The sequence below is a fragment of the Haliotis rufescens genome, unplaced genomic scaffold, assembly GCF_023055435.1.
Source record: "Haliotis rufescens isolate VD_foot unplaced genomic scaffold, xgHalRufe1.0.p SCAF_101, whole genome shotgun sequence".
Taxonomy (NCBI): domain Eukaryota; kingdom Metazoa; phylum Mollusca; class Gastropoda; order Lepetellida; family Haliotidae; genus Haliotis; species Haliotis rufescens.
Window position 1 is genome coordinate 261,249 of NW_025963782.1, and position 17,400 is coordinate 278,648.

Genomic DNA, 17,400 nt, shown 5'->3' on the forward strand with positions numbered 1-17,400 from the left:
ATATCAGGTATTTATGTTTGAATTGCTATTAAAATTTTTGTAGCTACAATGAAATCCCGTTAGGGTTTTTGAACATTCAACGTAATAGTTTTGCTGAATGACACCTCAGTATGTTATGTGGTTTATAAGCCGGCACCATTGTGAACAAAATGTCATCTTCAGTTGTTGAACCATAGCGTTAATCACTGTTTGATTGTCCACTGCTCTCAGTGGTGTATTCTGTACTGTACACGTTTTCTTACTGATTCCCAAGGGGATTCTAAAGAACAAACCTTGTAACCTGTTTTGTTTTCTTTCCTACCATGACACACCGAAGACCAGATTTTTCCCTTAGCCGGATACAATGTGTAAAGTCCATATTTGGTGCCCCCTTGGGAACCCATGGAAGATAAGAATGTGTCCTCAGCACCCCATTGCTGGTCGTAAAAGACGACCGTATTGGGCAACCTGTTCAGAATCGAAACTGTGATACTCTAGTTATTATACTGTCCATCGCTGACAGGTTTTATTCCGTATAAATATTTATTATGTCTAAGTTCTCGTCACGATATGGCTGAAATATTACCAATGCGACGTTAAATTCTAACTCACTCACTCACCATATTTGGTGTCCTCCGCCGTGCTATTGCTGGAATTTTGCTAAAATGCGGCGTAAAACCTTACACACTCGCAAAGTCACTTCCACCATGAAACCATCGTATATAGGAAATTACTAAAGGTATAAACTACACGTACGTATGATATTAACTGTTATGTGTAAGAGTGATCTAAACTTCTCACACATCATTCAAATCTAGCTTCAAAGTCACTGTTTGTATTGGAATACATGGCACTGTTTACATATGCATATATATTGTTGTGTCAATGGATGTACACCTAGCTAGTTTTGTTTTCTTTCCTACCATGACACGCCAAAGTCCCGGATCGTTCCCAGCTGCATTGGTACAATGTGTGAAGTCCACATTTGGTGTCCCCCGCTGTGATATTGCTGGAATATTGATGAAAAGTGGTGTAAAACCACACTCACTCACTCACTCCTAGCAATAAAACAGTCGTATGTAGATAATTACTAAAAGTATGAATTACACATCCGTACGATTACATCTTTTACGTGTATCTAAACTGCTCATACATCGTTCAAATCAAGGTTCAAAGTGAATGTTCATATAGGTATACATGACTCACTTTATACATATTATTGTGTATAGACACACATGAAACTGTCCACATATGCATGAATATCGTTGTGTTTGATCGTATAGAGATGTAGACCCAGCTGGTTACAGATGCAATGGTGGAAGTCTCATTCCCTTCAGAAATCATCCCCTGATGATGTTTTCGTTTTCAGGAAAAATATAATGATAAATCCTGAAAAGAAAAGGGGCGAAGTTTACGTGTCAGATAGGATCTTTCTGTCTGATGAGAAGACAATAGTTTGCAGTGTAAAACTGTTGACTGTTTGATTGGCATTATAGAAGTTGCTGAGTACATAAAGTACAACTTAATGCATAACAACTTCGGGTATATTGCATATAGCGAGGTTAACGATGTAGATTCACACACCCCTATCAAGCCAGAATGACTACACAAAGCAAACTAGCTTGATAACGGTGTAAGAATCAACATCGAAAAGTCGATATATGCAATACACCAGAGGTTGTAAGATGTTCGAGATGGACAGCAGTTTGAGACAAGTTAAACTGAGTTACACAGCGGGGTGTAAACTTTAATGTATAATGCTTTTACAGGTCATAATTTCGTATACATGGGGTTTTATTGATGTCTTACCGGCTGCGGTGAATCCAGTTGACAGAAAGAACAAGCCATGCCAGCCAATGGAATCTTTGAGGATTTGCCCAAGGAAGGCACTTGTGGCTCCAGTTATGATCTGATGAGACAGCAAGTCAAATAGTTGACATATTGGTCATCTAAGCACAACTAGAAGTATCAGATCCTGAGATCAACGTCAGATATATTACCACAGGGTAAGCAAGAGGGGTGTTTCACATTTTCACTGATGTGTGGAATCGATTTCGGGTTTACACTGTACAGCTTCAGCTTAAACCGTCTTTTAAAGAAGTGATAATTTAGACTCTCGGTGCCAGCGAAAATGTGCATCTATACAATTAATCCTTTAATCTCATACAAAGTAACAAAATAAATACTAATGAAACATGCAGGAATTATGTCTTATTGGTGTTAGAAGCACCAACGTATGATTAAGGCTTTAAGTGTGACTAAAGGTTGCAGTCAGCAATGGTAGAATGTTTATAATCAGAGACATACAATTTACTCCTTCAGGCAGCTTGATTTGTCAGGTCACGTTTACCCGCATCTCACTGCAAGCATGGGGAACTGTGGATATATTTTGTCAACGAATCTATTATATTGCCTTACCTGGGATGTGAAAAGAAGTCCAAAGTTGACTCCGACATACGTGTTCCCATACATCCTGGCAATGGCAGGTGGCATGATGGCGAAGATTCCGGAGAAAGCAAAAAAGATGAGGCACACCCAGATGAAAAACATCACCCTCCCAGCATACTCACACCCCAGAAACGAGGCTATGAGGCAGGCGAAGGCAATATATATACATCGGGCTGCAATCTGGTAATAAAAAACAGCACATGAAAAGGCCATGTATAACCGATCATATATCATAATGGAAATTAACAAAGGATAATGATAAAGGAAGACTTAAGGTCATGTCATTCAAAACAAAGCCAATTAATCAGTACAGGCGGTGTCTCCCTAGTTTGGATTCCTATGAAATATTGTCATTTGTAAGTCTCACTTGTAAGCCGAAGCTCAGCTGGTAATCTGTGGTAATCAGGATAAATATTTCACACAAAAGGTGCAATTTCCTTCTTGATTCTGCTAAGAAGTAGCACTCATTTTATATTCCCTTTTATACATTTTCACACCTCTTATTTGTTTTCCGATATCAAATATATTTTAATTGATTCCAGTTTCACATTCTAATTATTTGAACCTTCCATTTTCTTGTTACCTTTCCTCTAATTTGCTCGATATAATTAGATAAATTGCCTACTTATCAAAATCGATTATTTAAGATTACATACCTTTACCTTGACTGACACTAAATAAAGCAGGTTATATAGAGGTTATCACGCAAGTGTGTTTGGGGATGGTAAATATCCTGCATTAGGAACAAACATTGTATTTAGCGAGCCTTGGCGATATCATATAATGTCATTCTTCAATTCTGTGCTTGAAAATCGCTTCCCCTCACTCACAAGCATTACCTAAACATTGCGAGTTTTCCTGGAATGCGCTCATTAATATTTATTACGTCACAGGGTAAGAGATGTGTCAGTCGGACAGTGACAGTAGCCAATATAGTTCCAATATAGCCAATATCTTATACATGTTGAAGCAACATATATTGTTTTTACTTGCCTTTCGCGGCAATCCATCGGTCTGTCCGCTAGAGTAACTGCCCTTTGTCAAAGGGAAGCAGCTCTAACCCTATTCTATGAGACGTCACGGCCACGTTCAGACTGTTGACAGTCGGTCTGTCCTGTCATAACGTTAAGCGCAGCCAGACGTACACACAGCGACAAAACGATACAAAGGTAACAATTCAAACATATTTCGGCCAAATCCAAATATTTTAATTTGTGGAAAAGATTTCAAACACAGATATGGCTACTGATCCCGCTTGGCTGGGCCAGGTGCCCTCGCAAAATTGTTTTGAAATTTATATCTCCAAAGTGGCCAAAACTTAGCTGTGCCTTAGCTACGTAACAGTTAAGACACTGATTTTCAGTATATTAGACTGTTCTTTTGATAATGATAGAATTATCCCTTTAAATTATCCAGATTCCCGATGGTTAATTCTGACTCGATCGCCGAATGACAAGGGCGACGCCATGTTTGTTTATAAACACTGAAAGTAGTCCCTACGTGACCTTTGATATTTGCATCTCTATCCGCATATGACCCCAACGGATATCGTTTTTATCTGTTGGCTTTATCCTGCCGACCAACCTACCCATTATATGATAAGAAGTGGTATTACCTTAAAGGAGAACCGATCCATGATATATCCCCAGAATATGCTGCCCCCAGCATTGAAGACTGATGACACAGACCCAACAATGGCCAGAAAGTGGTCATCATCAATGAATGTCTGTCCGTAATTCTGTATGAACATAAAAAGCGAAATTAAAGATTTTATCATTTTGAATAATGTGACAATGGATGGCTAAAACATCAGAATTATCAACAATTCAAGGCCGATGATTTTATAAACATTTGTTATGTAATAAATATACCTTATATTGTGATGAAACAAACACAATCCCTTCTCCCCCAAAGAGAAATATCAGCCACAGGAGGTAGAAGTTCTTGGACTTGAGGACCTTCTGTGGTGGAACATCTTCAGCAGCAGCACTGTTCAGGAATAGTGAGTGAGTTAAAATATAACGTCAGGTCGTCATCAGACAAATAAATGTGTGCAAACGTGTACAATGCTATTCTATCATGAAGAGTCTCCACGTTAATCAAATCACGCCCTCACTCCATAATTGGTACATATAAGCGATTGAGGGAAGAGCGAGGGTGGTGGGGTCTATTGTCTGACACGATTCTTCTTCTTCTGAAAAGATCTTTTGATTATTTTAATAAACATTTAATTATTACAGCTATTGTTGTGAAGCCGATGATACCGCTATAGCATATTTGCATCGACAAACAGACCCATTGTTATACATGAAAGGCCTGTAAAGTTTACAGGTAATAACATCTGTATGCATTGAGATTTTATCTGGGACATGGGCCGTGAAATGGCTGTTTTTCACACGGTCGACCCAGACACAACTGCCGCGGTTGAATAAGTACAAAGTTATGCCATATAGTAGATCAAACCACAATGGATTACATGTGTCACTTGTTTGTACTTGAACGCTACAGTATAAACCAGGTCGCGATGTAGTGGATCAAAACACATTGAGTTACAGGTGTCACTTGTTTGTACTGGAACGCTACAGTATAAACCAGGTCTCCATGTAGTAGATCAAAACACATTGAGTTACAGGTGTCACCTGTTTATACTTGAACGCTACAGTATAAACCAGGTCTCCATGTAGTAGATCAAAACACATTGAGTTACAGGTGTCACCTGTTTATACTTGAACGCTACAGTATAAACCAGGTCTCCATGTAGTAGATCAAAACACATTGAGTTACAGGTGTTACTTGTTTATACTTGAACGCTACAGTATAAACCAGGTCGCAATGTAGAATATCAAAACACATTGAGTTACAGGTGTCACCTGTTTATACTTGAACGCTACAGTATAAACCAGGTCTCCATGTAGAATATCAAAACACATTGAGTTACAGGTGTTACTTGTTTATACTTGAACGCTACAGTATAAACCAGGTCTCCATGTAGTAGATCAAAACACATTGAGTTACAGGTGTTACTTGTTCATACTTGAACGCTACAGTATAAACCAGGTCTCCATGTAGAATATCAAAACACATTGAGTTACAGGTGTCACCTGTTTATACTTGAACGCTACAGTATAAACCAGGTCTCCATGTAGTAGATCAAAACACATTGAGTTACAGGTGTTACTTGTTCATACTTGAACGCTACAGTATAAACCAGGTCGCAATGTAGAATATCAAAACACATTGAGTTACAGGTGTAACTTGTTTGTACTTGAACGCTACAGTATAAACCAGGTCTCCATGTAGTAGATCAAAACACATTGAGTTACAGGTGTTACTTGTTTGTACTGGAACGCTACAGTATAAACCAGGTCGCAATGTAGAATATCAAAACACATTGAGTTACAGGTGTTACTTGTTTGTACTTGAACGCTACAGTATAAACCAGGTCTCCATGTAGTAGATCAAAACACATTGAGTTACAGGTGTTACTTGTTTGTACTGGAACGCTACAGTATAAATCAGGTCGCAATGTAGAATATCAAAACACATTGAGTTACAGGTGTTACTTGTTTGTACTTGAACGCTACAGTATAAACCAGGTCGCAATGTAGAATATCAAAACACATTGAGTTACAGGTGTTACTTGTTTGTACTGGAACGCTACAGTATAAACCAGGTCGCAATGTAGAATATCAAAACACATTGAGTTACAGGTGTAACTTGTTTGTACTTGAACGCTACAGTATAAACCAGGTCGCAATGTAGAATATCAAAACACATTGAGCTACAGGTGTTACTTGTTTGTACTGGGACGCTACAGTATAAACCAGGTCTCCTGTAGTAGATCAAAACACATTGAGTTACAGGTGTTACTTGTTTGTACTGGAACGCTACAGTATAAACCAGGTGTCCTGTAGTAGATAAAAACACATTGAGTTACAGGTGTCACCTGTTTATACTTGAACGCTACAGTATAAACCAGGTCTCCATGTAGTAGATAAAAACACATTGAGTTACAGGTGTCACCTGTTTATACTTGAACGCTACAGTATAAACCAGGTCTCCATGTAGTAGATCAAAACACATTGAGTTACAGGTGTAACTTGTTTATACTTGAACGCTACAGTATAAACCAGGTCTCCATGTAGTAGATAAAACACATTGAGTTACAGGTGTAACTTGTTTATACTTGAACGCTACAGTATAAACCAGGTCTCCATGTAGTAGATAAAAACACATTGAGTTACAGGTGTCACCTGTTTATACTTGAACGCTATAGTATAAACCAGGTCGCGATGTAGTAGATCAAAACACATTGAGTTACAGGTGTCACTTGTTTGTACTTGAACGCCTATGCAATGGAGATACGTTTGAAGTAGGTCTTCACACGCATAAAGATAGGTTAATATATACCAAGGGACGACAGGTAGAAGGATTACGATCAAAGCGTGTCAGTGTTTATGGTGGCTCTAAATTGTCAATGTAATGCATTATGTGGTGAATATATTTTCACGACGTTTGAAGGCTACATTCATGGTAGCAAGATAACATAAACAGTGTTAGGTCTCAGTGACATGTGTTTCTTCTTATCAGCCAGGACAACAGGGTATACAATAGGGTCGACATGTAGTGCAGCTAGATGGAATGTGTTCATTGCGCTGGGGTTTCGTGACCTATTACTCATTGCATAATATGTAACAGAAAAGGCAATGCATTATACATGTTTATTCTGTTTGCAAAAAAACATATGTGCTATTCATATACAATACCCACTGTAAATAAAGTACCCCGGGATAAACATCAGCTGCAGAATGTTAGGGTCGACATACAAATGTATTTACATCCTACATACACGCATTCACCGTTTTAAATGAAGAAATGAATGACACCCCAAACTGTACAAGAAGATGCTTATCCATCGGGATATTGCAACATGTTCCATTAAACTGATTTCAAGAAACGTGTGATGTATGTGATGGAAAATAAATATAAAATGTCAAGGCCAGAGAATAACCAGTCTCGATTATCCTCCGAAACAGATTCCATTGAGCGTAAAAGGCACAGTAGCAGTGAAAACTATATGAAAGGATCACTGAGTGAGTGACTGAGTTGGGTTTAACACCGCTTTTGACAGTATAACAGTCATATTACAGCAGCTTAATGCGGGAGACGTTTACCACTTCGATGAAACCCACAAGCATGGGTATGGTGCTGACATAATTTACTAATTTTGTTGAAGCTTAAAATGGTATTTTAATTTTGAATTACGTCTGTTGAGTACAAGTTCAGCGATTCTGTTACTTATAGGTAAAGAATAACTCACTCTATGTCTTTTATTTGAACGGCTGCAGCTTCAGGAGAAGCTGACTTCGTCATCTCCATGTCACCAGAGAATCCTTCGTTAATGTTACTCATTTCATCAACAGTCTTGTAGCTTGTTACCCCGACCTCATCCTGAAAAAATAGATGATGTAATTTGTCATTCAACAGTCGTTTTATCTGAGTATTTCACAATTAAAAGGATTGTGATTTCTTTGTTTGTTTGTTGTTTAACGCCGTACTGAGCAATTTTTCATTCTAAAGTCAGCGAGCCTGATACAATAACATCCCCTAAATATCCCAGCGATATCTGGGCGGGGAACACGAGGAAAGGTCTTCACACATTGTACCTGCGTGGGGAATCGAACAAGCCTTCAGCGTGACGAGCGAACGCTTCCACCACTAGGCTACCCCACCGCCCCACCGTGTCACATGAACTGAAGATGATCTCCCAAAGATGACTCATGTACCGTTGTTAATGCTGATGTAATATTTCTCTGTGTGGTACCTGGCTGTCCTCGGGCGGGTCAACCAACATCAGACAGGAAAACAGCTGTACCACCGCGTATGTTCCCCCGAGCACCAGGAAGCAGTGGGGGACACGGTCCAACACCACGTCCTGAGAGAAGTAACTGAAGATGCAGAAGGTACACGCTGTAAGAAGGCCATATCAGTGTTGCAAACATTGCCTCTATGTCTATAGGTAAAACATTTATGAGAGTCATGTGCCCACCATAGCTACGTATTTAAAAAGGTGAACTATATAGGGGGGTTGGTTAGGCACATGATCCAGTATGTTATTGATAAACATTGAGGGAAATCTCAATCTTTTAAATATCCAACCTTAAAAGCAAACAACAATCTCCTAATGATGTTCGGCACTTTGTAATAATATTAATTATACTACTACTACTACTACTACTACTACTACTACTACTACTACTGTTGTTGCTGCTGCTGCTGGTGGTACGACTTCTACTATTACTACTACTGCTGCTGGGGTGGTCGGGTAGCCTAGTGGTTAAAGCGTTCACTCGTCCCGCCGAAGACCCGGGTTCGATTCCCGACATGGGTACAATGTGTGAAGCCCATTTCCGGTGTCCTCGCCGTGATATTGCTCCATATTGCTAAAAGCGGCGTAAAACCATACTCACTCATTCACTACTGCTGCTGCTACTACTACTATTGCTACTTCTTATACTAATTATTAAGACAGAAAGACTGTAGCTATCAACACATGTTTTCTTACTTCTCTCCATCGTTGTCATCATCAGGGCTGTAGTTTTCTGGGTTGACATAGGCAGTGATAACCTGGTTAAACACCAGAGCGCCAGCTCCAAAACCTGCTATGATGGAACCACTCACAAGCCCCCTCCAGTCCGGCAGCCACTGAGAACATAATACACCCAGTCGGGGTGGAATGGGGTTTAACTTAACTTAATGCACTCATGTTTATTTCATGCACATGCAGGCAGGGTAACAACAAGTCCCATCTTTTGACGTATTTTAATATAACACTGCCAGGGGGTCAAACCACTGACATTCAGCTCCCCTAAAAAAGCTAAAGATGATGCGATTTGGCCATTGGCCACCGGGGTCCCACGTATAACAAGCTGTCCAGGAAAGATATTCAGTGCTGTGGGATGGTTGAGTGCTTCTTACAGTATTCATGTTTCATCATGTTGGAATGAATGCGAGAAAATTATTTCAATTACCATAATAAATCTCCGTTGTGCGATTCAGACTGTATCATAAGCATGTTTTAATGAAATACAGTCACCTGGTGATAATACCAGGTGTTTGTGAATATGTGAGCGTATCCTGACCAGTGGCACACGTCACAAACACATATAAAGGCAAGTCAATTGTTAACCTAAGAAAATACATACAACTGTATAGTACAAGTCAACATAGGGAATTGCAAAAAGCATCATTTTGTACACTGATGCGTCAGATTTGGAAATGTCCTCAAGATGTAATTTTTTTTAAAGTTTACCGAAGCCTTGAATGTCGGCACTCGTATGACACTCTTTGTACACTTCGTAGACAAAACGTTAGCCCCCGATTTTTGCCCAGACCTCGAAATGTAGACACCAAAGGCTGGAGCTGCTGGAATATTGCTGGACATGAAGGGAAAGCAGACTCTGGGAAAGTTAAGTCATCACTCATGTCATACAGTCCCGTGTGTATATACTTTCTTGTCCTGATGAATCTTTATACAACGATCTACGTATGAAATAGATTAGACGGTTTCACAGGTCTCTTATTTCCCAGTTCAAACGAGAAGGCCTTTAGTGACATTTGTTGAAGCCTACGAGCACGGACAAGAAGCTGTATTATGAGGTCGGAGATAAAACACATGTTCCACAGCTCAAACTGACAATAACATGTGTACAAGGCATATTTTCGGTCATTCGTGACCAACTCGTGTTATTCCGGGACAAGCCGAATAGCGACTCGTGCCCCTCTCATGGCCATTTTTGCAACCGGGTTCCGTCTTAGCGCAAACGGGCATACCTAAAACACTTGTCAACTCGTTGCGCAATGATTCACATATACTTCCCGATATATTATTTATATTTCAGATGCAATTTAAAGCACATCAGGACATGCGAAATTATACAGTATGATTGAACACATTTAACTGCGTCTTGGGTATATTTTTAGATGCAAGACATATGTAAAAACATAAATTATTTCTGAGGGATTCTTTGACGAAGAACTTGAAATCATACGCGCATTCTGATTGGTTTGTCGTATTTTCGCACATAACATTCATCGATAAGGGGACGAGTCTTCTTGCAGGTTACGGAAAGGGGCGAGTGGTGACGAATGATTTTCGGTGAACGGGTAACACACGGACAGGTCGCGTATACGGATGGTGAGAAGCGGTCCGCACCACAATATTTTAAGATAGAAACACTTGTCTTCATATATTCATATAGTATTTGACCAACCTTCATGGCGCAGCCCAATGGTATAGGATATGCTATTCCTGTCCCCATACCAAACATCACGCCGTACGTAAAGACTGTAGCTATGTACGAATTCTGGATCGCGAAGTAGGACAGCATTACGCCAAGACTGCATGGATGAACAAGAGGACACATAATCATATAAATACATATTAATATTTTCACTAAGTCAAACTATTCAATGTTAAACTAAAGGTTAAATGATCGGTTGTATGTCTTACGCAGCTACAATGTATTTATACGTAATAACACTTCACACTTACAGTTCCGTGAATCTACTGACCTCATGATCCATGATCCTATGAGAGTCGTTATTCTTGGTCCAAGCTTCCTCTCAAGAAGCCCTCCTCCAAACATTGTGATTCCTTGACCAATCATCATACACGCCTGTACCCATATCCCATCTACATAGCGGAGATCACTGGGGGAGGACCGTCTCCGTATGTACGATATTATATATGGGCTGAAGTTCCCTGGAATTGGAAATACATATTCAGTTAAATAGTAGTTCAATGTAGTTAACAAATTTTCCCTAATTCAACGATATATTCCACATGTGGAGCTTTATGGAACAGATCGCGTCCTGGTCTGTATTTGAGAGTTTGCGGTTAATGTATTTGTGTTCTGTGTTATAACATTGTTTAAGCGTATATGGAATGTGGGGAGTTATATGACATACATAACTTTGGTATAACAGAGAGATCGTAAAGGATCGAGACGGAATGGAAGAATCGGAGTGCCATGTACTACAATAATGACAGGTGTTACATGGGTGAACAGACTCTATACTATCAACCTGTTCCGTGCATGTCGCATTTACAACGACAATGACACCAGGTCAACAGACTCTATACTACCAACTTGTTCCGTGCATGTCGCATGTACAACAATTATGACACCAGGTGTTACATGGGTGAACGTACTCTGGACTACCAACTTGTTCCGTGCATGTCCCATGTACAACGATAATGACACCAGGTGTTACATGGGTCAAAAGACTCTATACTGCCAACTTGTTTCGTGCGTGTCCCATGTACAACAATTATGACACCAGGTGTTACATGGGTCAACAGACTCTATACAACCAACTTGTTTCGTGCGTGTCCCATGTACAACAATTATGACACCAGGTGTTACATGGGTGAACAGACTCTATACTGCCAACTTGTTCCGTGCGTGTCGCATGTACAACGACAATGACACCAGGTGTTACGTGGGTCAAAAGACTCTATACTACCAACTTGTTCCGTGCATGTCGCATGTACAACGACAATGACACCAGGTGTTACGTGGGTCAAAAGACTCTTTACTACCAACTTGTTCCGTGCATGTCGCATGTACAACGACAATGACACCAGGTGTTACATGGGTCAACAGACTCTACACTACCAACTTGTTCCGTTCGTGTCGTATATACAACAGTGAAAATACCAGGTGTTACATGGGTCAAAAGATTCTACACTACCAACTTGTTCCGTTCGTGTCGTATATACAACAGTGAAAATACCAGGTGTAACATGAGTGAACAGACTATACTACCAACTTGTTCCGTGCGTATCGTATATACAACAGTGATAACACCAGGTGTTGCAAGGGTGAACAAACTCTAAACTACCAACTTGTTCCGTGCGTGCGATGGATGTGTATCCCCGAATAAGTGACAATTATGTCAGCTACATGCACACGCCTGGGCCATACATCATACTCCTTGCAAAGTAACACATGTTACCTGACGGGTTTGACACTGATCTCACGACGGATTGCAAGGCATGCACGCATGTACATCTAGGTCACGGGCATTGATAACTAAAGTTATGACATTCGCAATAACAAATACAGCAACACGTGTATTTTTGTTCATAAAAGAATATTATCTTTATACTCACCGTATGAATAAAGTGTGCCGAGTGTGAGATGTATTAAACATCCAGCAACAATAATAACACACCCTCGAAGGTTACACTGTCTTCTCCGAACTATTGCGCCGGGAATGTTGGTTGGCTTTACAAATACGCCCTGGTTGTCTCCTCCCGCGTTCGCACTGTTCTGTTCTTGCACGTGCATCGTGTTGTCCTCACTGACGTCCGTGTCGTTTTCTTTAATCATCTGCATGTCAGTATGGTTTATATTTTCATGTAGCACTACCTTCTACCACCGAGAGTCTATCTTACCCGGTGGCAACAGAGCAAAAACAGCGTTGTTTACACTCAGCCCCGCAACACGCCGGTCAGATAACTGAGCAGGATTTAATTTGACATACATAGTGTGTTTTTAATATGTAAGTGGCGTGGTTAACACGTACACGGGGCGGTGGGTAGCCTAGTGGTTGAAGCTTTGGCTCGTCACGCTGAAGACCCGGGTTAGATTCCCATCATGGGTACAATGTGTGAAGCCCCTTTTCCGGTGTCCCCCACTGTGATATTGCTGGAGTATTGCTAAAAGTGGGATAAAACCAAACTCACACACCACAAATAACCCGTATTAACATTAACGCATATTTATGTAATCCTTATTGAATGTTAATGTACCTGATGTACCTGATATTTGCATCAAAGACTATTTGGATCTGTTTTTATCACTGAATTTTACGTGAAATGAGCTTCACACATTGTACCCATGTCGGGAATCGAACCCGGGTCTTCGGCGTGACGAGCGAACGCTTTAACCACTAGGCTACCCGACCGCCCCTATATAAGGGGTGGATATTTGTGCCCAAGCTGCTTCTAGACCCGGTAATTATAAATCAGCCCTGTGCTTATAAAATAACATTTATATGAAATATAAAATATGAAAAAAAAAAAAAAAGTCAAATCATTTGATCTAAGCATACTGTTTTATTTGAATTCATCATATTTCATATATTATGTTACAGTAAACAGTTTTCTAAATATAATCATTATCGTTTCTCAAATATTCACAAAACATGTTTTAATGATTCTTCACATTCGTAGCATTTCGATTATCAACATTTGACCCGTATTTATGTAAACATAGTAATCTGACCTTTTTATGTGCACACGTGACCTCACATCGAATTGCGTAGAAGAACAATTTCGATGACAATCATAATTTTGGGCATCAACCAAAATACTGTCAAAGTTGGGTAAGTGGTTCTTTGTTTTAATCTGCTTCAGGTAAAGTGCTACTTCCCTAGAAACATAGCTCCATTAAGCTGGTTCTACCCTTCTGATCATTATAACCAGGATCAGAGTGTCCCGCAAGGGAGTATTTTGTCTGGCACTTTATTTAGTATAAAAAATAAATAGTCTTTCAAAGGTTTTAAGTGATTCAGTAGATGGATCACTTTTCGTGTATGATTTTAATGTTTCTTGTCGTGGAAAAAATATGCATACAATAGAGAGGCAGTTACAAATCTGTCTCAATTTAATTCATCAATGGTCCCTTGAAAACGGGTTCAAATTTCCCAAATCAAAAACTAATTGTATACATTTCTGCAGAAAATATAATAAAAAGTCATAATACTTATTTTAAATAGACAAAATAGCAGTTCGTAATGCGGTTTTGTTTCCGTAGTACATATCTCAACAACAAGTGCGTTTAGTTTCGAATGTGGGCCCACCTCGAACTTTCGATTAGGCAAACGGAGTTAGCTCCCTTCTCGAACCACCCATAATGCGCTTTCGCCAATATATCAATGAATAGTATCTGTCAAAAGCACAGTCGAGTGTGCTAATCCGATTGTATCATTAGTATGTGCTTATGAATCATTATCAAATTGTGTACAGTAATTTAAGATTTCGGAAGACAAGATCATTTCAGACATCTCGTGCAAACTTCAAAACAGATTTCCCACGTTCCGAGACTCAGTAGACGAAACCAGCAAATGTATTGCTACAGGAACCTCATCTTTCTGTTTCAGGGGTTCACGTGTTGAGTGAGTGAGTGAGTATGGTTTTACCTCTGCTTTAGCAATAGTTCAGCAATATCACGGCGGGTACCGGTGACACCAGAAATGGCTTTCACACATTGTACCCATGTAGTGAATCAAATCCTGGTCTTCGACGTGACACAAGGCTACCATAACGCTCTGACTGACGTGGTACGACTCTGTGGATAAGGACTTTGAAGCTCATGATAAAGGAAGTAAAACCTTTCTCTGGTCACTCTGCAGTATTCTCTGGTCACTCTGCGGAATTCTCTGGTCACTCTGCGGAAAGTTCCTTTACAATATCTTAACCACGCCTTTGATGCTGGTTTAATCCAAACAATCCTGTCTTGTGCCAATCCTATTGTCAGATCAGTACAAAGAAAAAATGAGAAATCTCTCCCCTTTGGAATTAGTTGTCACCAAGTACAACGTCTCTAGTCTCATATTGCACATCATAGTTATGCTTTTATTTACATGTGCACAGGGTTGTATGTTGTCCACTGCCAAAAGTTCCATCAACTGACTATTCTACGATACATAAACATTGGTAGGTATAAATTACAGTACAACGCGGTGATAATGCCACCTTTTGTACATTGGACAAAATGGAATAATAACCACGTTGGCATTATAGTATTGTGTTGTCATTGAATATTGAATGTCTGTAGATAATTCATGGTATTTCAACATACACAGTCGACTCGTGATATTACCTAGTCACGAGGTAAAACACAGGGTGTTTTGGTTTCTAAAAGGGATTTAACGAATTAAATTACAAAAATACCCAGTATAAATTGATGCACATGTTACTCTATGTATTTATCAACTACTACGATCTCGTTTACTGTTTGTTCAACATTTCAACTGAATTTGCCAGACTTCATGGCATTTGAAAGTACTAGTGCCTTTTACTTTATTTGTTTCTACAAAAGTGTCTGCCGGTATCTCAAAGCTTTCTGTTGAACTATGAAGTATTATTTGAAATAATGTCCATCAACTCTATATTTTACTACATGTTGTTTTTGTTGCCTTGTTTGAAGCCGTACTGTCGCAATGTTCTAGCCTACCATAGCGGCCTGTAAATAGTGGAGTCTGGTCCAGACAAACCAGTGATTGTAATCATGGGCATCGTCCCAGAGCATCTGAACACAATGACACGCAATCAACCAAGCCGAGTTGGATACCCGACCCATCGTCTCTGACAACATTGGTAACTGGGAACGTGATGCGGAAACGTAGCTTTATCCTCTTTCACTATCCAATCCCCACTGGGTACAAATACATCGCAACGTTCCACGCCTTCATAACATGCTTTTAAAGGCTAATGCTGATTCTGCCATGGCCTTCTTAAACTCTGTCAGATGTTTCGACAGTGGATTTTTTATACCCCTTGTTCCCAAACTAGTTACTTACCTTGGAATACCATAAAACCTTACCTTTGGCTGGGCCGTACCCAACAGCGGTAAAGACACCTTGGAATACCATCAAACCTTACCTTTGGCTGGGCCGTACCCAACAGCGGTAAAGACACCTTGGAATACCATCAAACCTTACCTTTGGCTGGGCCGTTCCCAACAGCGGTAAAGACACCTTGCAATACCATCAAACCTTACCTTTGGCTGGGCCGTACCCAACAGCGGTAAAGACACCTTGGAATACCATCAAACCTTACCTTTAGCTGGGCCCTACCCAACAGCGGTAAAGACACCTTGGAATACCATCAAACCTTACCTTTGGCTGGTAACAGCGACGGGGACATAAAAAGACACCTTGGTGTTTGTAAACTCATAAATGTAATAACATACAGTTCCAGAGGGGAAATGATACTGTTAACTCCTTTCTAAACCGATTTACTTTTTGTGAAATAAATGTTTGAAAAAGCACATAAAAGATTGTCAAAAGAACCTCTTGCGGATTACCATTCGATGCGTACATGTTGTATCCGAAGGACGACTTCGACACCGACCCTGCCGTACACAGACGCAAACGCGGCTCTGCATTGTACGTATAAGAACTTCTGTACGATGTAAAGCCATGAGAAGGTCGGAGGAGAATCATAAACAACACACTTATCGTTTCTATTTGAAAAGACACACAGCTGCTAGAACACTTTACTGCTTGCAAAGAATTCAACAGGGGAGAAAAACATCCTTGGCAAATAGGATATGCCTCATGACAAATGTCGTCACCGTTCTGCATCATGTGCAACGAATTGTTTACGTCAACTTTGAATTCTAGATCCTGAAACTTGACGGGACATCTGTGGATCAAAGATCAGGGTGTATATGTTGTTTACTGTCCCATTCATCTTACAACTTCGCTGACATGACAAAGTGGTGACATGCAATTCCGTGTTGATGTACATGCAGACACAAAATGATACAGGACAAGATCACCAAGCGAAAATAGCCACACATATTTTCCTGGCTCTACACAGATTATTCATGTCAGGCACTGTCGACATTAAACATGATCTGGTGGGTGAGAGTTGGGATGTCACCTGGAACAGTGCTACATAGGGGATACAGCTATTTGCATTTAGTTGGGTTTTATACAAAGGGTACACAATAAGTGAATCGACCAAAATGAGAGAACAGTCCAGAGAATTATACAAAGTTATTGAGTGACAGGGGCAGAAGGTTCGTAAACAGCTAATTTACTATACTCAAAAACAAAAGTTCCTGTGACACCAATATTTTGGTGTATTTTTCAAACAAGTAAAGTTTGGTTTCCAATTTTGTAGAACATGTATGGAATCAAGTCACAAAAACGCAACTGCTACAGAAAAGCATG

General features: G+C 39.9%; 1 protein-coding gene across 1 annotated transcript; it reads right to left on the reverse strand.

The window, feature by feature from the left end:
• Window positions 1-80: 80 nt before the first annotated feature.
• LOC125377846 (L-lactate transporter-like) lies at window positions 81-12,939 on the reverse strand. Its single transcript, XM_048391889.1, has 11 exons — window positions 12,605-12,939; window positions 11,002-11,191; window positions 10,701-10,827; window positions 8,993-9,132; window positions 8,252-8,375; window positions 7,748-7,878; window positions 4,299-4,416; window positions 4,043-4,165; window positions 2,398-2,607; window positions 1,789-1,888; window positions 81-1,368 (listed from the first exon to the last, which is right to left on the reverse strand). Exons 1-11 carry the CDS (start codon window positions 12,828-12,830, stop codon window positions 1,313-1,315), a joined length of 1,545 nt encoding a protein of 514 aa, XP_048247846.1. The 5' UTR covers window positions 12,831-12,939; the 3' UTR covers window positions 81-1,312.
• Between the last annotated feature and the right edge of the window lie 4,461 nt (window positions 12,940-17,400).

What these genes read in the sequence shown, in the direction of transcription:
- LOC125377846 (XM_048391889.1), bottom strand. Translation starts at nt 12,830, where the DNA reads ATGCAGATGATTAAAGAAAACGACACGGACGTCAGTGAGGACAACACG. An exon ending in CGGCACACTTTATTCATACG is followed by an intron (nt 11,192 to 12,604) that starts GTGAGTATAAAG and finishes TTCCAATTCCAG; the next exon opens with GGAACTTCAGCCCATATATA. An exon ending in AACTGGATTCACCGCAGCCG is followed by an intron (nt 1,369 to 1,788) that starts GTAAGACATCAA and finishes TTTTCTTTTCAG; the next exon opens with GATTTATCATTATATTTTTC.